Source organism: Cheilinus undulatus, linkage group 12 (genome assembly GCF_018320785.1).
Source record: "Cheilinus undulatus linkage group 12, ASM1832078v1, whole genome shotgun sequence".
Classification (NCBI taxonomy): domain Eukaryota; kingdom Metazoa; phylum Chordata; class Actinopteri; order Labriformes; family Labridae; genus Cheilinus; species Cheilinus undulatus.
In genome coordinates this window covers 880,172-902,854 of record NC_054876.1, presented here as the reverse complement: position 1 = coordinate 902,854, position 22,683 = coordinate 880,172, and the positions used below count along the sequence as shown (strand labels likewise).

The 22,683-nt window shown below is 41.7% G+C and overlaps 1 protein-coding gene across 13 annotated transcripts in view; it reads right to left on the bottom strand.

Annotated features, from left to right (window-relative positions):
- Nucleotides 1-22,683, bottom strand: part of picalma (phosphatidylinositol binding clathrin assembly protein a) — a 69,328-nt gene that overhangs the window by 2,817 nt on the left and 43,828 nt on the right. For 4 of the 13 annotated variants that reach the window (XM_041801481.1, XM_041801484.1, XM_041801482.1 and 1 more), the window contains exons 11-20: nucleotides 21,763-21,886; nucleotides 21,247-21,380; nucleotides 18,166-18,269; nucleotides 14,926-15,006; nucleotides 11,943-12,053; nucleotides 9,054-9,182; nucleotides 4,655-4,685; nucleotides 4,472-4,571; nucleotides 729-788; nucleotides 328-429 (exon numbers count right to left, since the gene is read on the bottom strand). In XM_041801481.1, coding sequence (XP_041657415.1) covers nucleotides 328-429; nucleotides 729-788; nucleotides 4,472-4,571; nucleotides 4,655-4,685; nucleotides 9,054-9,182; nucleotides 11,943-12,053; nucleotides 14,926-15,006; nucleotides 18,166-18,269; nucleotides 21,247-21,380; nucleotides 21,763-21,886 — 976 coding nt within the window. The remainder of the gene's footprint in view (nucleotides 1-327; nucleotides 430-728; nucleotides 789-4,471; nucleotides 4,572-4,654; nucleotides 4,686-9,053; nucleotides 9,183-11,942; nucleotides 12,054-14,925; nucleotides 15,007-18,165; nucleotides 18,270-21,246; nucleotides 21,381-21,762; nucleotides 21,887-22,683) is intronic. The other 9 variants (XM_041801488.1, XM_041801489.1, XM_041801486.1 and 6 more) reach the window with 8 other exon arrangements.

Genomic DNA, 22,683 nt, shown 5'->3' with positions numbered 1-22,683 from the left:
CTAGGTTCATCAGAAATGAATTAATTGTTATTTATTTATTTTAGGGGACAGTAGACATTAATGAGCATGAACATGTAAATTTGACAGATTGTAGCCAAAGGCTGGGCTCCATCTGTACTCCCTGGCAGGTTAATAGTCTACGTATAGAGTGCACATCAAGCACAATATAAATAAAAAGCTCCATAAAACACAACGATGTTAGCATTACTGTGTCTGTGAGTATCACTGACCGATAACCAAATAAACACCAAAATGATGCTTGTTTCCCTCTGCTGCAGCTCTGTAGATGCTGAGCTTATGGGGGGACTGTAGATGAAGGTCTGTTACCTGTGCACCTGGATTCGGCCCAAATGGGTTGGCAGGCCTCATTACGGGCTGGGTGTACATCATAGTAGGCTGTGTCATCATCATGGAGCTCATGTGAGGAGGCTGTGAGAAGACAACACATCATAGATTCAGTCAAACATGACTCCATTTCCACCTGTGGTAGTCGATGGAGCTACACATGGAGAAGACCATTTCCTCAGAGTCTGATTTAATGCTCAGGAAAGGTATCAGCACTCACCCTCCATGAGAAAACTCTTTGGATGGAAGGTTTGTTCAGCTTTCAAACAAAAAGATTACTGCAGACATAATCAACATGTTCATGTGTCCACTGAGCATGCCAATCCAGACTGTGTTTGTGTGTTCCCAGGGTTGAAATGCTGAACACGTCCCAACTGACTTACCATTGCATATGCCATCATGCCCGTTGGTGTGGTTGCAGGGAAGGCCATGACAGATGGTGCCTGAAGTGACACAAACAACAAGATGATTCCTTCTACTAAATCAGGACACAGCCATACCCGGCATGCACTGCACCAGGAACAATAATGAAGCCAATACCAAAGCAGAGTAGGACTGCAACAGAGTTTCTAACGCTGTACTAAAAGTCCACCAGGGATGTGTAATCATGAAGATCTTTAATCCATCATAGTTTCTGACTGAGCAGTCACGAAGCAAAGCTCTCTTTTGATGTCTGTAACTTTCCAATGCTTCTGCTGCCATGATGAATACGCTGCATCCTTGTATTGTTCATGTTGTTGACAGACTCATTACTTTCTTCTCCCCGTATGTAACTGAATTTCATTTTTCACGCCCCACAGCCAACCTACAGCAATCCTTTTTCTGCATTTCTCTCAAATTAAACTGAAAGCACACAGCGATAAACTTCTCCTGCAGATAAACCCAGAGAGAGTGGTGGTCTTCAAACACACTTGGTTATAGAGAAGGGGGGGTAAGCTCTGTAAGAACAGTTTAACCCAGACCAGGAACACATTCTTGGAACATGTGTGCATTTGGAGCAGGAATGGGAGGTAAAATGGTAAAACTGTATAACGAGGTATTTAAAGTCACAGCAGTTTTGCTTTTATTATGAATGCGAGTTAAAAAAAACTGTAATTTCATCTTTCTGTGGATAGTACAGTGATGAGACCAATCTGAAGTTTAACAATTACCCTAAATGCTCTGTGCTGCAGGCAGGAACGTTTCTAAAAACGGTTAAACTTACAGGAACCTTTGTATGTGATATGAAGATGAATTTAATTGGTTGTTGGTTATTCTAGGCACTAACGTAGTCAGTAACTAACCTGCAAAGTGATGTGACAGCTGAATAGAGTTGTTGTTGCACGTCACCAAAATAAAAACTCTTCATGGCCGTTCTTTATCTAATTAAACGCACACGGAGCATTACCTCTGACTCATAGATCCTATCTGATAATAGATTATATAGATTATAATTTCTCATTGTACCACAAGAGCATGAAGGAGAAGAATGCATATATCATTACAGACACGCAGAGAAAGCGGAACAAAGAATTTAAATTCATTTGATCCTCTGTTTTGATGTAACTCATTTTGGCAGTAAAGTGTGAAAATAACACTGTAACTTTAATTCCCTCTCACCCCTAAAATACACCTGATACGTGTTCGGTCATTTCTGCTCCAGCCTGGTAACAGAGCAGGTTTTAGCTCTAGTCAATCAGAGGGCTTCCACCAGCTCCGCTGCTCTGCATCTCTGCTCCGGCAGTCTGGAGCCGTCCGCAGCAGATACGCAGGACTTCTATTTCTGCTGGACACCTGAGCCCTGCACATAATTTCAGCACGGAGCAGATCTGACAGGGCAGGAAGTGTCGCTGAAACCAAATTAAAATATCCGGTTAAATTTCAGATTAAAATACTCTGTGTTGACGGCAGAATTATGCCAGTCTGTATTTCCTTTCACTACATCGACAGAAAGTCTTTATGGAGCGTAGCAGAGCCTGTAATCAACAGGGCAGAGGAGCTAGAGGAAGTGTGTTTATTTATAAAGCGTTACTGACCCATAGTTGAAGCAGAAAAATCCACATGAAAGGGCAAAACAGAGAAAAATCAAAGCAAGTTCATCCTCCTCCTGCAGTTCAGAACAACAGCTTCACGTGTGTTTATTATGTTTTATAGCACTTTAGTAGTTTCTACTCGCACGGCCAGGTGTGATTCTGTAACTACCGTGAAACTCGCCGGTCTCGCAAATCTGGCAGTCCAGCGGCACTGCTCCATGCTGCACTGCAAACGCAGTCAGTGGGGGTTGACAGACGGCGGTGCAAGCAGGCAAACTGCGGCGCAGCTGTGCTGGAGCGGAGACATATCTGGTGTATTTTAGGAGTCAACACGCATTAAAAAGCCCTCATTGCTTTTCTCAAAACATTTTTTAAGAATATGGAATGAAACTCCTATGGAGAAGTATGCTTCTATAATGTGTTTTTTAAACACGTAGCACCGTATACAGCTGGATTATTTTAGCATGGTTTAACTGTATTAGAAATGGCCAATCTTAACATAAACACTGATAATAATAATCAGAACAAACAACCCCTCTAGTCTGAAGTAGAATTTCTTCCTGCGTGGTATCAGAATCTTCTGATTGGTGCATTTTTATGGTGCACTTTCATCCTTATTTTCGAAATATTTGCTCCCATGTGAACTTGGCTGTTGAACACCTCTGAACCTAAAGGTGGGAAAGGCTGAACACATTCATTTATGTAAGGAGACTGCTGTGTCCCCTGAGATGACAATGATTCAACTCAATCTTTAGCAGACCTGGAGTCAGACCAAATTTAGTCATTCAACTTCTTTACCGGTTTAAAAATTGCATCAATGTACAGAACAGAATGTAAAAAGGTCTTACAGTTCCCCTCCACCTCCCAAAACCAAACAGACTGAACCTAACTCTAGCAGAAGCTGGCAGAAATATTTATCCAGGTTAAAATCAGTCAAACTGACTTAAAAAGGGTAAAAGTTTAAAATGTTTTAATTCTGGTGTCTCTGGAAAACTGATAACATGATCCCCAGGTCAAATGTGAATATAGTGTGATACAGAAGAAGAGAGTTGTGTCAAGCAAAAATAAAAAATAAGTAAAAGCTAAAGGTGTTCGGATTTTTCCGGTCAAATATAACCGGAGAGATAAAATTCCGAGTTCTAACGAGGAGCTGATGATCCAGAGAAAATGACTAAAGTCAACAAAACAGGCATCACAGACTGGAAGGGCTTCCCATTCTGATCTCAGACAAGGATCTGAATATTTTTAAGTAACAGTCTGACAAGCAGTGGAGGGGAAGGGACAGGGGGTTTGGTCCTGGAAGCGGAGGCTGTGTCATGGCAGGTGCAGAGCTCCTCCAAGAAAGAAATCAAAGAGAGAGAGCAGCACAGACTCTCTGAGCGGTCTGCTCTCCAACAGAGCCTGCAGTGATAACAAACCCAGATCTGTCTCACGGCCGGCCCTCTGGGGAAAGATACGTTTCATTAACTATTCAGTAACTGGCAAGGGAGGTGTGAGGGAGCCGCAGCGATGCTGGGGCCAAAAACTGAGCTTTCATCACAATCTGTTGGAGAGCTCTGAGAACAGTTCTCCTCTTTGACAGTCTAACTTTCATGTCAGTATTTCACTTATAGTCAGTGACACAGTGGGCCTTATCTGTCCTTTATGATGCAGTTCTTTGAAAGACTAATATTTTAGCCTTTTTATTTTGAGCCCAGCAGCAGAAACACTTTATCTGTGCTCAGTCAGTCCTGTGACGACTAAAGGTGGAGTAAGGTGGAGGATATTTCGACGTTACGTTTTTTAACGTTATTCTTTTATGTTCTCTGACCAGCTGCTCCAATCATGTAACAGAACAGGGGAACAAAAGTGTTGAAGACAAATAACCACCAAGTGGTGGGTGTGAAATGGTCCCTTTCCTAGCCCATCCCTACAAAGTGTCTTAGGGCGCACTCACACTAGGCCATCTGTACCGTGCCTGGGCCCGTGTGAGCCCAAAGTCCAGTATGCTTGTGTGAGTGCATTTGTTCTGTGCTTGGGCGCTGCACGCTTCACGGCCCCGGCACAGAAGAATGAGGTGGGCCTAGGAAGGCATGCATGCAAATGAAGGCATTACTGCTAGCTTCTAAACCTACCATAGATGCAGGGTTCCAGGTAGTAGACGGAGCCGTCTTGGGTTGCCAGTTGGTTCCACCTGTTAGCTTCTTCTCTCCAGGCTGACTCCAGTGAAGATCACTGCAAAGATCCAGTCCAGGTATTAGTTCAGCTGAGCACTCTGATAAGGAGCGTGATAGGACGACAGTAATGACTGAACTTACTTTTTAACTGTGCCGTTACCGATCCCCAGATCTGGAGGGAACAGAGAGAGAGATGGTCAGATTCATCGTGTTTATCTCCTTGTCATCTGTTTGGCAAAATTAACTTTCTAGATATGAAGATAAAAATAACCTCACACTTGTGTAAAACCTTTAAGACACTTTTTATTTTAGTTTGTGTTATTCAGTTTTTCTAATAAGAACTTGAGAAAAAAATCCCAGATAGACCCATGATGTTAGAGGACTCATGTAGAAGAATTAGTGTGGTGATGGAAAGAGTCCGATCAGAAAGAAGTCTGAAATTCAGAGTTTTCAGTCGTCCACACAGATGTCTGGAGGGCAAAGGAAAGCTTAGAACTACCATTGAACATTACGTGGTGCTGCAGAGGAAGTTTTATTCTCCATAACTGCACTTCTTGATGCCAACTACAATGCCAGTACATGGTAGTGTTTGAAATGTGTGATTAATCATGATTGATCGTAAGGCAGTGATGTGATCATGAGCCCATTGCTTGATTATTAAGGAAAATGCAGAGGATAATGAGAGTTTTAAAGTGTGTATGTGTCAACTCAGAACAAACATTTCAAGTTTGAAAATAAAGACACTTCTAAAAGGTAAAATACTGTCACTAGGGCTGAAACAATTCCATCAATAATTTGAGTGATTTCATTCAAAAAAATTCCTCGAGGCTTCACTTAAATCAGTCATGTATCCGTATACGCCTGTGGTGTAAGCTTGGACATCCTGCTGTGTTTTGCACAGACGGTTATTTGTGTGGCACAGTGTATTAGTTTTCACTGTTACTATAACGTAACCTGCAGTAAAGACTATGAAAAAAGATGATGCATTCATGTTGACGGGCACTCGCCCTGCTGCGTTTTTTACACATCCGCTGGCTGTGGAATAATGGTAGATACGGCACTATGCTAACGTTGTAGCGATGTTTTATCTTAAAAAAGGTTTAAATAAAGAAAAGAGTTTTCTGCAGAGTGGGGAGCCTTTAACCGGTGAAAGTAAGCAGATCTCCGAGATTACGCGCAGCCTGCATGACTCACTCATATGAGACAGCGGTTGGTTGATGTCTGTGGAGCAAGGTTATAATAGTTTAGGACTTTTCATTAGTTTCTATTTCTATTTCATTTTTACTTTCTGTGTTTGATTTCAGTTTATTTTATATAAGTTTTGACTGCTGGTTTGTTGGTTTAGTAGGGTTAGTAGTTAGTAGTAGGGTTTCATTAGTTTTAGTTTTTTATGGATAGATGTCAGGGCTGAGTGAGCTTCATACATTTTTAAAAACATATTCAAACAGGCTGCTCTTCACTTATCATTCATTTATTTAACGATGATGTTTGAATACAACTCCAGACATAAAACTACCACTGTGTGAAGTCTTAACCAATCAGATCAGGCAAGTTTACACTCCCCTGACTTGTTTGTGGGTCCCAGTCAGTATGGTTGTGTCAAAGACTAAAACTAAGGATATTTTGTCTCCATTTTTATTTTATTTTAGTTAGTTTTGTAAGGGCACTATACAGTTATAGTTAGTTTTCATTTTTTTGCTAAAGTTTAGTTTTTATTTAGTTTCAGCTGACTAAATTGATTTTTGAATTTTAGTTTTAGTTAACTATAGTAACCTTGCTGTGGACTTCAGGGGATTCGATAAACTTCACTGATTGACCCGACAGGTCTACAGAAGAGAGACAAGCTTCATGAGTCAAGCCTCTTTCTGGCGCTTTCTCTCTCTCGCTCTCTCTTCTGCGTGTGCATGTCATACATTTAATTATGACTGATTTAAAATTCAGCGTCTGCACATCTTTGTTACAGCACTTTTTCTAAAACCTTTGGCACCCCGAAGCCGTTAAAAAGACTAAATTATGATTATTAGGTGACAGTCAAATAGAAACGTTATTGCCACAAACAGTGACTGAGACAGAGAGAGCAAATAGGTCAGAGTGCATCGTCATACAGACAGATTCAACAGATCACTGATGCAGCTTTACCTTAAAACCTGTTCCAGGTCTAGATATGGTGTTAAAAAGTCACAGCGGATCAAACTAAAATGTGGTTGTAAAACTTAAAGTGAAAACCCTTTGAAAAATAGATCCTACTCCTGTGATGTAAAAGTCGGGCATCATCAGACCACTGTGTGAATGTAGGAAGTTAACGTGAAATATTACACTGATGCTTGAAGTCGAGGATGTTTAAATGGCTAAGAGTCTCTACCTTGATGACAATGTGAAAAATAAAACTAAATTACAATATAAGAAATAAAGAATTAGCTGCTAGAATTTCCTGGGAGATGAACCCTAAACCCAATTATGAAATAATCTAACAGAGCTATTTAACTTCCTTTCCTTTTTACTTTCATAAATGTTAATTGCCATCAGAACTGTTTTAGATATTTTGTTTAGATAACCTTCAAATACCTTTTGTTAACATACAGGTAGTCCATCTAGGGCAGTGGTTCTCAAACTGGGTCCAGGAACCCCTGGGGGTCCAAGAGCCACAGCTTGGGGGTCCGCAAAATAATTCAGAATAAATCATTAAAGTAATGCCATGTGATTAAAAATCAAATAAATACATATAGGGACTGTAGTGCTATAAAACAACCACACTAAACCAATGATTCCCACATCAGTCACTATGCTCAGTTGGTGTGCAGGTCCAGTTAACAACAATGGATAAATATTTAGGTGTGTCCACTTCATCAATTAATGCTAGGCCCAAACCAGCTAAATGGAAAAAATATGATAACAAAGCATGCAGAGTTTGAGTAACCTGACACGCCAGATGGATGTGTTTCACACATCCATCTGGGAAAGCTTCAATAGGAAACGTTTGAGAAAAGGCAAAGGATTTGAAAAAACCTCAGAGTGTGATTGGATGAACGTTCTGTCTGTCACATCTCTACGGGCCAATCAGAGCAACAAAACATGTGACGTAGCAGCTATCGAGCGGTGGTTGCGCTGCTACCAAGGATTAACGCGAAACATGGCGACTATAGACATGTTAGTACTCGACTTTTGTGGTTTTTGAAAAGAAAACAACTCACTGCTGATCTTTGTTCTTCTTTTCATGAAGACATGTCATCAAGTCCTGATAAAACTGGTGCTTTAGCAGCATCCACGCTAAGCTCTTCCTCCATAACTGCACCAGCTCTTGCTGCTGCTTGTTAACGTCACGACACTGCCATGCCTGAAAGTACTGCCCCTCGTCGCTGATTGGTCCTGTCACTTTCTAACCGGGCCCAAACGGTTCAGACAGGAGCTTAACAAGATGGATTTGCCAGTGAAAAACAAGGAAACGGGTGTATCCATCTGCTTTGCAAGGTTAGAGTTTAAGGACAAAACAAACAATTTTTTCCAATGAAAGGGCAACAAATGACTGTTAAGATATGTTTAATCAGCGTGAGGGTTATGTGGGGATCCTTGGAAAATTTTCTGCCTTCAGGGGTCCCTAGCCCCAAAAAGTTTGAGAACCCCTGATCTAAGGGACCCACCTTATCGTCTCATTTGTCTAGTACTATTTTTTCTGAGAAAAGCAAAAGTGACTGATTAAAGAAATGCAATATTTCTTATTAGAGTACTTGATAACAAAAAGAATCGATTACTGCAGCCCTAACTGGCACTGTTGTAAACATACGGGCATTTCTGCACTCATTTTGTAAACCAATCATTCCTTAATATGAAAATTAACACAGCCTTTTATGTGATTATGTATTTGCTCAGCCTGATATATTGCTACCTGATTAATTATGCAGCTCTAATTTCAATGAAAACTTACGGTCTTAAGACATCTTTGCTCCCATTATTTTGATGGAGTAAAAACTGAGAAATGAGCTTTAAATATCAACAGCTGCCTTTCTCACACTGCATTCAGATCCATTCACTGGTAAAAACAGAAAATCTCACAAGTAGAAAAGAAGTTGAACCATCTCAGCTTTGAACACAGGATAAAGCTAAACCAGTGACAAAATCTCTCTTCGGTTGTCAGACTGAAGTTTTTCTTTTTCAGTTAGGAAAATCATAATTTGAAGAGCAAAGGATTTAAATTGTTCATATCGAACACATTCCTTGAACACATTTGGGACATTGAAATTTAAAACAACCAAAAAAAGGGACAACAAACGTTATCACTGTAGGGATAATGGATGAGTCAACTCTGGAGAGAGACTACATTTCTGATCATTTGTGCACTGCTGTGCTTTAACAGGTCTAATCATGTAAAACAAGTATTACTACAGCCTTGCTCTTTCTCTTCTGCCTCATGTTCTTCTAGCGCTGCTCCGCTGGGTTGGTCTGATGAGAAACAGCTACACAGACTGTCTGATTGATACCCAACCCTCGGTTCAGCTCCATTTTGTAAAAATAAAGGGTCATAGTCACAGGAAAAGGAACTTACTGCCCACAAGATTAGCCAGTGATGAGTCCAGGTCGTTGGACACCAGTTTATGGGTCTGCTGGCCATTCATGGTCAGGTCCTGACTGGGTGAGGATGCGACTGTGGGTTTGAGGATGTCACCTAAAACATCTTAATCAAAAGTGTAGGAAGGGGAGGGAAGGGTGAGAGGTTGGGGTCCCAAAACAAGTGAAGACACAATACAAAAACAAACCCACAGTAACACACACACAAAAAAAAGACGACACATGAACATAAACGCACACACGGACAGAGAGAGAGAGAGAGCATGGTGAGAAGTGACGAGGCATGGAGCACAGCTAAGAGCTAGCAAAAAAACACGTCAGCAAACAACGACTGTGTGAGTGGTGTGTGCGGTTTGTATCAACTCACCCAGTCATGCATATGCCATGCAAAAAGCCGCGGCCCCAGGGAGTGCGAGTGACCCCAGAGCAGAGGGAGAGAGAAAAGAAGTGTTGTGAGAACGGGAGCAGCATGGAGCCCAGGAGGGTGCTCAAACAATGAATGTGGACCCTGCTCATGGTGCTGATAGGTGGAGCATTCAGAAATATCACTCTGTACGTTTACATGCACACGCTGTGGCTCAGTTAGGGAATTAATAGATCGTTTCCACCAAGCAGTCCAGTTTGGTTCAGTTCGGCACAGCACACATTTTTTTGTGTTTCCTAATCAAAAGTTGGAGGAAGGGGTCCCGAGAAAAAAACGACCAGTACCGTCACACTTTTTTGGCACCCTTCGGTAGGAATGCCAATCTTAACCCATTCACCCCAAAAAGGTGGAGCTGCACCCACAACAATACGGGTGTGGACTGACATCACTTTCAGCACGCCACATGAGCTCTCAGGCTGGCGATACAAAACACGCCTGCCTGCTCTCAGAGGAGTGGGTGAGAATCAGACTAATATCTGGTGTAATTAGGGATATTTGGACTTGGCAGAGATTCTTACCATCTGGTTGATCTGGGTCAATTCAAGATCATAATTTTCCTTCAAGGTAAGAGGAAGGAGTATAGAGATTATTTTCATCACCAACTAAATGCTAGTGGTTTCTACTGTATATTCCAGGTTCCTCCTGTGCCTTTATTAACGCACCATAGCTGTACACATGTTCCATCAGTGGAGGTTCTGTACTGACTGTGGTGAACAGAGTTCAGATGTAGTTATTAAAAACAACATTTTTCAGCTGTAATAAAGCTGTTTACTGCTTATTTCCTACTGATTCTGTCACTTGTCCTTTCCTCAACTCAGTGGCTGGACCAGCAGACTCGTGCTGCATGTAAATCACGTTCATAGCCTCGACATCCGACCCACCAATCAAGAGTACGGGTGTCTGTGGAAACAAACTATTTTTGGGTTTACTGTACCAAACCATACCAACGTGTACTCAACCAAACCAGACCACCTGATGGGAACACAGCTCTAGGAGGACTACTGTCCTTGACCCAGTCTGTAAACACTGGGGAAGTCTGTCAGAGTTCCCCACACAGGCCCACTTCCAGCTTGTTACTACTGAGCCCTGTTGTAGTTGACGTCAACGACTACAGCTCACCAGTTCTATGTTGAAAACAGACTGACTCATAACTTTGTGCATAATCTATACTTTAATTTTAGTACAAATATCACTACCCCTCTGGCTTTTTGTTGCTGACGGTGCAGCTTCTGCTACTGTTAGCATTAATACTGCTGGACTCCTAACTGAGGGACTTTCCTGCAGACTGGACTGACCTCTGACCACATTATCTAGGTACTCTGAGAGGTTTCAGACATTCTGTTTGAATTCCACTGTTAGTCACAGAATTCAAAACAAGTCTCATTTAACTCTTTTTGTAAAACAAGCTTTGTCGATGGCTATGTTATGCTAATGTTAGCGGGCATCGTTAGTATCAGATAATCAGTGATATTTTAAATGAGTTTCAGTTTTTACAGATTATTATCTTCTTACACACCACTGTATCTTTGTATTTGTTCTTTCTATGACTCCAAGTTCCTACATACGTCAGTCAAAAATCAGCAGTTATCAGTAAGGCCTCATTATCTTTGTCTATAAACTAAAATGCATTTAGGTCATTTTTTTTTTGCCCCAGACAGATTTAGAGTCTCATGTTTTGTTCTAAAAGCCTTTAAAAATGATTGTGGCATTAAAGAGGGAATTAAAGAGTTATTTCAGATATAAAAAGCTGATTATTCTTCATAAAACATGTTTGTGTGCCTGGCAGACACAGGCCCTAAAAGGAAGTGTACTCTGACTCTACCATAGTGGCCCGTTTCAGAGCTGCCTGCTAAGGAGATCCATATATTCAAATCTTTTTACTATTTTTAGTCATTTACACCCAAATACTGTCATAAAAGGTGTAAAGTTACTTAAAAAGAGGTTCTGAAGACTAAATCGTAGGAGTAACAAAATGTTATCCTTCACTGCGGTCTCTGTGTGGTATGGCGGATGATTTAAAAACAAAAAAGCGAATGAAAATGCGAACTGTCATGATTGGCTTACACATGTGCCAGTGCACACAGTCAGATACAATAACAAGAGCACAGTGGGGCTAACTCACAACACACTTTGATTTTGATGGTATCTCTCAAACGAAGGAGGCTCTGCTGTTTTTAGTCTCGGTAATAAAAAGCATTTTCCCATTTGTTGGTCCACATGGAAGATCACTGGTACAACACTGTCCTTGTGCCATTTTAACTACATGTTTGGTTTGGGATACCATCACCAAAGTCACAGCTGACATACACCACCACATCAACGTCCAGCTATGTGACCCAACAACCAATCTCTCCCAGACCCCTGGGTGGCAGCAGTGCACGTGCAGTCTGCTGGCTCCCACTGGGGACTGAAGAGGCCACCGTGCAGGAGTGCAGCCATTACCTGTACAATCCAGGTTGTTGGCATTGGTGTTGTTGCCAAATACAGAGTCGAAGTCGACGTTAAGGCCTTGAGTGTTCTGTGGCATCTGGGGTGTTGGTGAGGATGTAAACCCTAGTGAGGAAAAAAAAACAGAACTGTCACGGTCCAAGCATTAACCAATAACAGCTCTTCTGGTAGAAACATGCTGAAAAAGCACTCACAGATCACCTCATTAGGTATATCTATCCCTTCTGTTAATGCTAATATCTAATAAGCCAATCACACGGCAGCATTGAGGCATGCAGACATCGTCATGACAACCTGACGAGGGTCAAACCTCACAGCAGGACCAGGAAGAGAGGTGATATTACTGAATGTGCCATGGTAGTTAAGGTCTGGTAGATTGTCATCTTTATTGAAGCTAATGAAGCGATTGGTGAGTCAATGTCAAAGATTCTTCTTTGCACAGCCACACCTACTGACCAGTTGTTTTTCACTAAGGCCGGCCACACTCTACAAGATTTTAAGCCCAATTTGAGGCGATCGTGTTGGCCTTTCCTGAGTGGAGCTTTGTCGCAAACAATTACTCGTCTGAATACTCTTCAAGTTTGTGGTGTCAACAATAATGTTTTGCTTCTCCAAATCGCTTCGCAGACTCCCAGACCCTGAATCAAACACATTTGATATTTATGATTCTAGGTCATAGTGCCTCTGTCGGAGTACCCATAACAACCAATGAGAGCAGACCGGGCAGTGTCACCAGCCGGACCATACGTACTTTCACCGCTCACAACCTTAAACAACTGTAGTTTCATTCAGCCGGGATTTCATCCTGAGTCTTTCCCTTGTCTCATGATGTTTGCTGCACCTGTAAAACACACCAGGGCAGCCTGTTGTGGGGTGACAGTAGAGGGTATCGACAGACATCCGTGTTTGTTTACTTCAGAAGTCATGTGATCACCTGAGGTTGCTGGCAGGTCGGCAGGTCTCCAACAGTCTGGCTGAGTTGTCTAGTGTGTGCATTCAGAGGATTAAAGATGAAAAATCATTGTCCTCATGTCTGAGCTCACCTAGTCTTTAAAATAGTTTCAGATTTAAAAATCCTCCAGTGTGTGGCCAGCCTAACACAAGAAAAGTCCAGGGCATCTTAGTCCAGAAAATTCAGATATGTTTAAACTTTTGAGGAGGCTTAGTTCACTTTTAGGGACACAAACTTTAAAGTGTTCCAGTAGATCAATTCCTCTGACAGTTTTGAAACTAGTGCTCACCATATGAATCACCATAGATGGCTCAGCTCACAATACAATCCATACTGCAATACTATTGCAATATTCTACATTATTTCCTACAAGTTTTGGAGTGGAGCTGAGAATTATGCTTGCTGTGTCAAAGCTTGAAATTTTCCATTATGAGGTTTTTTCACAATGCCAGAATTTTAGCCTCAACTAAAAACTACAAATCCTTCAGCACATCTGTTGTGTTAGACTTTCCACTGTCTTGTTTAAACTATCGACCTGAGAAAAGCCCCTGAACATAGACTAACTCATTAAAAATACTTTAACCTGTAAAAATTAGGTATAATTAGGATGATTGAATCTGGAGTGTGTCGTTATCTACAATGGTCATGCTGCTGTGTTAGACACAGTTCTGTAACCCGCAATTTCTACATAGTACGGCTGCGCCACCCACCGAAGTGCTGCAGGTTTGCTCTGACCGAAGGCGAGCGACCTCGCCCTCTGGAAGCAAGTCTAGAGTGCCGCGGCGTGCAGCCCTGATCAGCAGGGAGAGATCACAGGAGAACTGCGAGTTCACGCAGGAATAGTATGTCAACAGTGGACTATTTTACCTTTCAGGGTTAATTTATTATCCTTTCCTGTATAAGTCCATGACATTATTGCTCCCTCCATTTGGTGAGTACATTAGGAAGTTAAAAGGTTAATGTTTGGTGAAAGGATCTGAGGTTTTATGTAAAATTCTTAATGTCCTCAGAAGTTAACTTGTCCTCGTCAACGGCGCCGTTGTAGCTCTGTGACCCACTGACCTCTCAGTGACCCTTTGCTCTCACTGCAAGATGAGATGTAATGTTCATATAGAGATGATTTATGATCAGGAGTCCGTGCATTGTGTTGTATTTTGAAAGAACCGGATATTCACACATGTGACTTCCTCTTCTGGAGCTTTCTGATCGACAGATATTGAAACAGTTTGGCAGCGGCAGCGCTGAAAATAGACCTGCAGCTTATCTCGAACGAAGCGGAGTGGAGTGGCGCTGGAGATGAATTTAAAGGTAACCACAGGACATGTTTTGTATTCATTAATCGTATGCATATGGCAAAGTAGAAAAATCTATAGAAATCTATATAATACCACAAAAATGAGTGCTGCGATTGAGTGCTGTATTGCTTTTTAGGCACAGCCCTGTGGAAACAAGCTGTGATTGGCTGAGAATGTACCCAATTAAAGTCTGCACACCAAAGTTGCTTGTTTTTCCAGCTGTCTGATTCAGACTGCCATTCCAAACTACTGTTCTGCTGTGGACTGGTGGGAGAGAGAAGGCTGGAGGTTTGATCCCCAGATTCTGCAGCCAGATATGGGGCTCAAAACTGAACCTGAACTGCTTCAATGTGTGTGACTGGTGTGAATGAAATGCTTCTGATCCACTATATAATTCCATATATGACACATAAAACATCTTACACTCCACATAGGATCACAATTATTCTAACCAAAAAGAGCTTGCTTTCTTGAATACCTACAGATTTTCCCCAGTCATTTATCAATTTAGAATTATTTTCCTACTGCTGCATGAAACTTTTAGTTTTTATTATCGTGTAAGTAAAATTAGTGTCAGATTCAAACCGATGTCTACATGGCACAGGATAACACACAAACACACTATGATAGTGGTGGACAAACGTAAGTGTTGGCATGGACCACAGAGGTGAACGAACAAGTGCTTCAGTTAAGCGACCTGTAACAGCTGGATCAGCCTTGGTGCACCTACCTCTGAATAGACCAGCTACGGCAAGGGGATCAGAATTGAAGAGAGGAGTTGTGTTGTAAGGGTTTGGCCCACAGAAGGAGTCTGACACACAGCAAGAAACAGCAGGCAGGCAAAGGAACAGGCAGAAAGAGAAGGAGGAGGAAGACAAATCATGAAAATATGAGACCAGAACAAATATGGTTGAGAAAGAGTGATGAAGGAGCCAAGCAGCAGTGGAAATCTTTGGAACAGCAGAACATACATTAGGATATGGAGGGAAAATAGTGGAATTACTGTAGCTTACACCATCAGATGGCTCGACTGAATAGAGGGTTGAATCAAGGCTGGTAGTGACAAAACACTGCAGGTTTAAATTCAATGGCTGATGGGAAGCATGAAGGAAGAACAGTGGTAGCCCTGGAGTCTATCTGACACACCAATTTAATCCAGGTTTACAAAAGTCAGGCTTCTAATCTTTTTCATGAAGTCATCAGCAATCCATTGTACCTGTAGTAAAAACATCTATCTGTGCAGCAGTATCAGGACAAAGGCCAGCATGGATCTAAAACATCATGTAAGGATCTGGAGAGTAACATTAAGGGACTTTTAGCGTCTGAAATTCAATCTGACATAAAGATAAAGAAGCCACAATCACAGGAGAGAGCTGAGGGTTGACCAAATGTCTGAATAACTTCCTGGACTCTGAGATGCTTTACTAATGATTGATCCGCCCTCCACAAACACAAAAAAAGTTAGTTTCTTCTCTTTCTTCTTGACCTCAGACCTGATAAAGCTCATACCTTTAAACAAACCTGCACCATCATACTGATAATTGTCCTTAACTGTGAGTTTACTGAATCACACTAAATTCTGAGTCTTTTTCTGGCTTAAACCGCTGACGTTTGTTCCAGAGCAGTCGCTGTATTACCCATAGTCTACTCTACTGTTGAACGCAGACTGAAGAGATGAACGGACGCTACGGCGGGATGATGGTGGCGTTTATGACCTTGTCCACATGGAGACAAAAAAAAAAAAAAAAAATCTGTTTTGCTTTGAAAGCATTTTCTGTAATCACAGGGCATTATCCATTTCTGGAAATGTCTGTGTAAGCATTTTTTTCCCTAAATATTGCGATTTTTTTGTTGTTTTGGCTGGACCCGTGCATGCAGCTTAAGTGGGCTACGCTTTGAGTGACGTAATCGGTTCCAAGAAGATGCGGTTGGCTGTCCACACACAGCCTCACAAAACTCCATTTCCATGTGGATGAAATGCAGACACGACAAAAAGCTTTTGCGTATACTCCTGAATTTGTCTCCATGTGGGCGGGACCTGTGTGCAGATGTATATGTCACATAGAAAAAGAAGCCTTGCCTGGAAGAGAGAATTACTTCCTCCTGTCCCAGAGTGACAAAGCTCAATAAGACAATGTCTGCTCATGGGTTTACAGATTGCTGACATCCCTAACAACCAGCCGTTTCTCCTCTCTCACCTGACTGCTCTGAAATACAACAGTGTGCTTCACTTAAATCTTAGTGAGATCTCCCATAATCCCGGGGAACAGTTCATGGCTAGTTGTCCTAGAGGACGGGCTGTCAGTCCCTGAGGATACCATGGTTTACTGGAAAAGTGGGGAAAGGGTTTGAGTTTGGAATGATTCTCCAGTGGTTTCTGCTGTAGAGGTGAAAGGATGTGAGCAGACAGGGGAAAAAGAAAATGAAAACGAAACAATAAAAGAAAGTCTAGACAATACAACAGGGAACACAGAAAAGATGGCAGAGAGGGTGAAAACTAAGGATGCATGATTAATATCAGTGCCGGTAAATTATCTGACAATATTGTTAATATTTATTAGTGTTGTCAACAAAAATATCTATGTAATGAGATATGCTTAAATTACACATCTTTTATGACCAACAGCTGAAAGACAATTATCTGTTATCAGCCATCAGTCGGATGAAATTAATGGTATTGGCCCAGAAAAGTACTTACCGTGCATCACTAGTGAAAATATTTTCAAAAGGGTTAAAAATGTAGATGCAGCTGGTGTGATGGGATATGAACGCAACGCTGCACAGATGGACAGAAACAGGAATCAAGCAGTAACAAAGTTTAGGCCCTCACTTCACCTTAGACAGGGACTAAATCATACTGAAAAAAGTACTGAGGTATCAGAAAAGACAGAATGCCCTCCAAAACAAATGCATGAGTTAATGTAGGCCATGATATGCTGGTGAGCAGATCTGGTAGGAAGAAAGGCCAGCAGATGGCCACTGTGCCCCCTGTTTTCCTAAATGCAAAGACCTCTACAAAGGCATGAAGACTTTCTGTCCAGTTCATTCCAGGAACCACAGCACACACCTTTTAGGTAAATCAGACACAACTTACAACTGCACTACAGCAGCAAAAGGACAATTTCAAAATCAGCTACAACTTCATCATCACCACAGCTAACCAGGCTCGGGTACCAGGAATCGGTCCATTCTACATGTCTAAATGTGATTTTTGGATTCTGTAAGTCATGATTTTTTGTTTCTTGGCCCCTAAAATCAACATAAATCATTCAAAATTACCTTCCTCCTACTGGACCTATCTGCTCATCATAACTCACATCTGTTGGAAGATCAATTTTATGGTTCTTCTTCACAGCATTCAGTCCCACTCACACATAAAACTGTTCAACTGTGCTATGTCTTCTTTTCCTCCATTTACAAGAAGTTTCTAGAAGTTCTGACTATGACTGTATATTTAAATTTCATATAAAGTCATCTCATCTATGAGTTTGATGAACTACTGTGTGATTCCGTTTAATTCCTTACTGTTTCTGATGTAAAATAAAGGGATTGTCGGTTTGTTAAATATTTGTCCACCTCTTAATGACACCTGCTCTCATCTGAATGGAGGACATTGTGTCTGCAAGACCAGAAGTTAAAGTTTAACACAGCAATCACTGACGAAAGCTCAAATATCAGAACAAGCCATCACTTCAATCAGGAAGTTCCATTCCAGGACAATAATTATAATTACAGTTAAACTGGTTTGTATTAGTAGCTATTTTAATGCTTTTTCATCCATTCACTCATGAATTTCACTTGTGAAACCATAATATAAACACTTATTCTACATTTTAACAATACAAAGAGAAATAATGCTCGTACTAATGTGAGTGACCTGCCACTGACATGTTTGTAGGGGTGTGTTTCTGTCTAAGAGCATGTGACAATTAAACGTGTAGTGTTACGGCAGTGTGGACGGAAGCGTTACCAAAAGGGGCGGAGCCCTCACTCCCCCATGTATTGGTGGAGAGTGGCAGGGGCTGCTGGAAGGCCGGCTGCAGGTCAAGCAGGTCATTGGCTGCTTTGGAGTTGCTGGAGGGAAAAACAGAAAAACAAGGACATGGATGATAAATCAGTCACTTATTGGTGAAACATGAGGGCCATTCCTGAGTTTCACTGCTGCTATCAGAAAATAGAGGAACAGAACAGCAGTGCATCACTGGTCCTGAGTAGAGATCTTGATTTTACAACATAAATCAGAACAGAACTCTTGAATGATTTCCAAGTGCTGCATCAGATGTTATCAGTAATGCTGTTCTGTGCCCCAGTTTCTTTACAGCGAGCAAAGTCTGATCTCAGATATCCCAGAACTTATGAAACTGCTGACATGTTTTACCACAGCCACCTTCTTTCTTATCCTGTGAATCAACACTGATCCCACAATTCTCAATTCTGTTGAATTTTCTCTGTCTCTCTAGGACCTCAGAATTTCTTTCCAGAAGGGATGCTGTACATGCTAATCAACGCTGTGTTCAAATTAGGGGTGGGAATCTATACAGGTATGCAACGGTACCCATTTACAGTACTAAAAAATGTTGTCCATCCATCCATTTTCTATACTGCTTATTCTGTTCCGGGTCGTGGGAGGGCTGGAGCCTATCCCAGCTGTCAGCAGGCGAGAGGCGGGACTGGTCGCCAGTCAATCACAGGGCTGACATATAGAGACAGACAACCAGACAGGTGGTGGGAGGAAGCCCCGAGTACCTGGAAAGAACCCACGTGTGCACGGGGAGAACATGCAAACTCCGCACAGAAAGGCCCTGACTGGGAAGCAAACCAGCGACCTTCTTGCTGTGAGGCTACAGCGCTAACCCCTGCGCCGCCATGCCGCAATATAAATAAAGGTTGTTTTGTTCATAAAAAAATCTCAAAAACTTCTGAATTTGAGATATTTCTCAACCAAGCCTTGATATGAAAAAAAAACCTTGCATACCCCAACCTCTCACACTGATTCTGTTGTGTTCTATTTGTATTTACTGCAAAAATTCGTCAAATGTGGAAAATTGTTTCATTCTGTGATGAAAATGAGCCTGTGGCTCTGCCAGTCCGTAGAACTCCCCTTAGATCCTTCCATCCTGACGGAGAGCTTCATCGGCACCAGCTACAGTTGCGCAGCTACAGAGGAATAACGCGAACCATGGTAACTGTAGACATGTCAGTACATGACTTCTGTCATTTTTGAAAAGAAAACAACTCACTGCTGTTCTTTGTTCTTCTTTTAATGAAGAAATGTCGTCAAGTTCTGATAAAACTGGCACTTTACCAGCATCACGCTAATGTCTTCTGCCATAATTGACCTATGGCTAAGCCACGCCCCCTCCACTCACTCGGACAAACAATGAACATTCAGTGACAGATGCTATTGCAGTTGTCACAGTAGGAGACATTTCCCAGGAGGCCATTGATGATTTTTGGAGACAGAAAGATCACATATCATCTAGAAGTCACCAAGAGGGTCTAAACTGCGCATTGGAGGGATATATTAATCATTTTATTGTTGAGAAGGTCGATAAAAAACTTAAATTACAAGCCAAAATTCACAGGTCCCAGTGCAAACATGATAAACTGCATCTCGTTGCCATCACAATCTCAGACCACAAGATAGAGGATCAGCATGAAAGTGGCACTGAAGTTAAGGTTGTGGCTCATGATATGACAAAAATATAACGGCCTTTTTTACCATCTTTACCAAGAGTGTCTCTCTGGTAGTTTGGTGCTACAATATTTACACTGAATCATTCAACACAACGTTTGCCAACCTTTGTTATCTCGGCTATTACAGGTAAGTTAACGAAGCTAAGCTCCAGAAGTTAACGTTAGTTTAACTAGAGCCCTTTGGACAACAGCTAACAATGATGCACGATCACCAAAGTACAAAAACTAGAACAAAAAAATACCAACGAACTCCCAACAAACAACTTCACACAACGAACAACGCAGCTAGGAGCTAACGTTAGGCTACCGTTAGGCTAACTTTAGCTAATGTTAGCGATATTAAAGATAACTTTATATTTCTTTCCAGCAAAGTGACAATATGTTGCCTCAAATACGATGTTGGCTTACCTTAGAACAGATGTTGTTAATTTTATCCATGTTGAGTTGATGTTGTGGTCTACTGCAAAACTTTTACCCAAAGAAGACACTTTTCTCAGTTTAGATGTGGCTTAGGAACAGGTAAAAAATACACTCCCATCGCCCAGCCTCTCAGGATACCTTGTGTTGGAGTCGCATGTACCCCATGAACACCGTTTGACCATTTTTAAACTTAAAATCTCAAAAAACCCTAAAAAAAAACAGACGAAAATGGACCTTCTCCCATTCATTTCAATGGACATCCAGGCAGCCGATGTCCGAGTGTATTGGAGTGGTATACGCACTGTGATTGGCTCATCGCCTTTGAGGGCGGGACTTAGCCATAGGTCAATTGCACCGGCCTCTTGATGCTGATTGGTCCTGTCACTTTTTAACCGGCCCCAAATTGTTCCAGACGGGAGCTTTGCAAGATGGATTCACCAGTGAGAAACAGATGTATCCATCTGCTTTGCAAAGTTAGTGGCCAATCTTGCACTTCAGAAGTATTGCAGGGTAATCTGCATCGTATTTTGAAAAGTGGAGCCAAACCTTTGACCTCTTCCTATCAGCCACTCTTGCTGTGGAAGATTGAATGCTCTTCCACCCTCTCACAGTCAGGAGGTGCTGAAATATGGCATCCGTAGGAACCATTTCATGGTTTCAACAATCAGTATTGGTGGAATTCAGTCTTTACCTATAATAGTACCAAATTCAGTACCCATCCCTAGTTCAAATTGATTTTGTTTTTAAAAAGGCACATTGTGATACTCAAATTTAAATATTACAGGACATTTCGTTCATGAATAAAAATCTTTGGATGTCCTTTAAGCTTCTAGAGTGGAAGTTACTAATGATTTGAATCTCTATAGAGACAGGATCTCCATGTAGAAGCCCTAAAACTAAACACTGATGGCTTGAACAAGTCCTGAAGCCTCACCTGTTGGTTGAGCTGGGGGTGGAGAAGAGGTCGATGGCTGGGGTTGAGTTGATGGTCCCACCCACGGAGAAAACAGGCGAGGAGTCTGTTGTGTCCGTGGCAGGATTCTTCTGGAGCTCCTTCAGACGCTGCTCCTACGATTAGACGGCTAGTGTCACTAAAATTCAGGCTAATGTGGATGTTTACAGAATGATACTTAGCATCGATGCTAGCATAGATAGCATCATCTGTTTTAAAAACTTACACTTGATGAAGTTTATTTTCATGTAAAACCCCATTGAAAAAAAACCCAACTGTGAAAGTATGGAGGAAGAAAAGAGGACAACAACGTAAAAGGCTCCTGAATAAGAGATGCGTGATTTATAATGATCATATCCAGTCACAAGACCTCATGAACCCCTGCCTACTCATGATGGATCAAATCTTTCCATGAGTCTTAACAATACCAAAGACAACAGCAACAAGCCTAAAGTCCTGCAGAGAACAACACTGCAAAGGAGCTGAGGACAAACGTACCTTTAGTGCTTTAAGGCGAGCCTGCTCTTCTTCTAGGGCGGCCTGCTTCTCCCTCTCGTCCACTTTGGTGAAGGAAATTCCAGTGTTGGCCAGAGAGGAGACGGCGTTAGAGAGGGTGCTCGCCCTGAACCAAGAGATAAACAAAGACTTAACAACAATCATTCCATAAGATAAGATAAGATATTCCTTTATTAGTCCCACAAGGGGAAATTCCAAATTTACAGCAGCAAGAGTGGAGTAAACAAAGCACACAAATGAATAAATGAATAAATACAAAATAGGAAATATAGAAATGTAACTTACAAATCAAAACAATTATTGATACTATTTACAGCTTTTATGTACATATTGAATATATTATGGATTGGAAATAGGGAGACACTTATATGTACACCAATATACACATATATATATACATACATAATTAAATATACATCTATAGATATGTGTGCAGATTATACATATGAATATGGTTTACTGCACGATTACTTGGAGCAGTTTCTGTTGTGGAGCCTGACAGCTGCAGAAAGGAAAGACCTGCGATACCTCTCCATCACACACTTCGGGTGGATCATCCTGTCACTAATGGGGCTCCTTAGTGCAGTGAGTGTGTGTTGGAGGGGGTGGGAGTCGCTGTCCATCATGGAGGACAGCTTGGCTGTCATCCTCTCCCCCCACCTCCTCCACAGGTTCCAGGGTATTTGTCCAGCCTCTTCCTGTCAGCTGCTGTGATGCTGCTCCCCCAGCAGACCACACCGTAGAAGATGGCCGAGGCCACAACAGAGTCATAGAAGGTCTCCAGGAGTGGCCCCCCTCAGCCTCCTGAGCAGATAGAGTCTGCTCTGACCTTTTTAATAAAGTGCAGTGGTGTTATCAGTCCAGTCCAGTTTATGGTTCAGATGAACACCCAGGTACTTATAA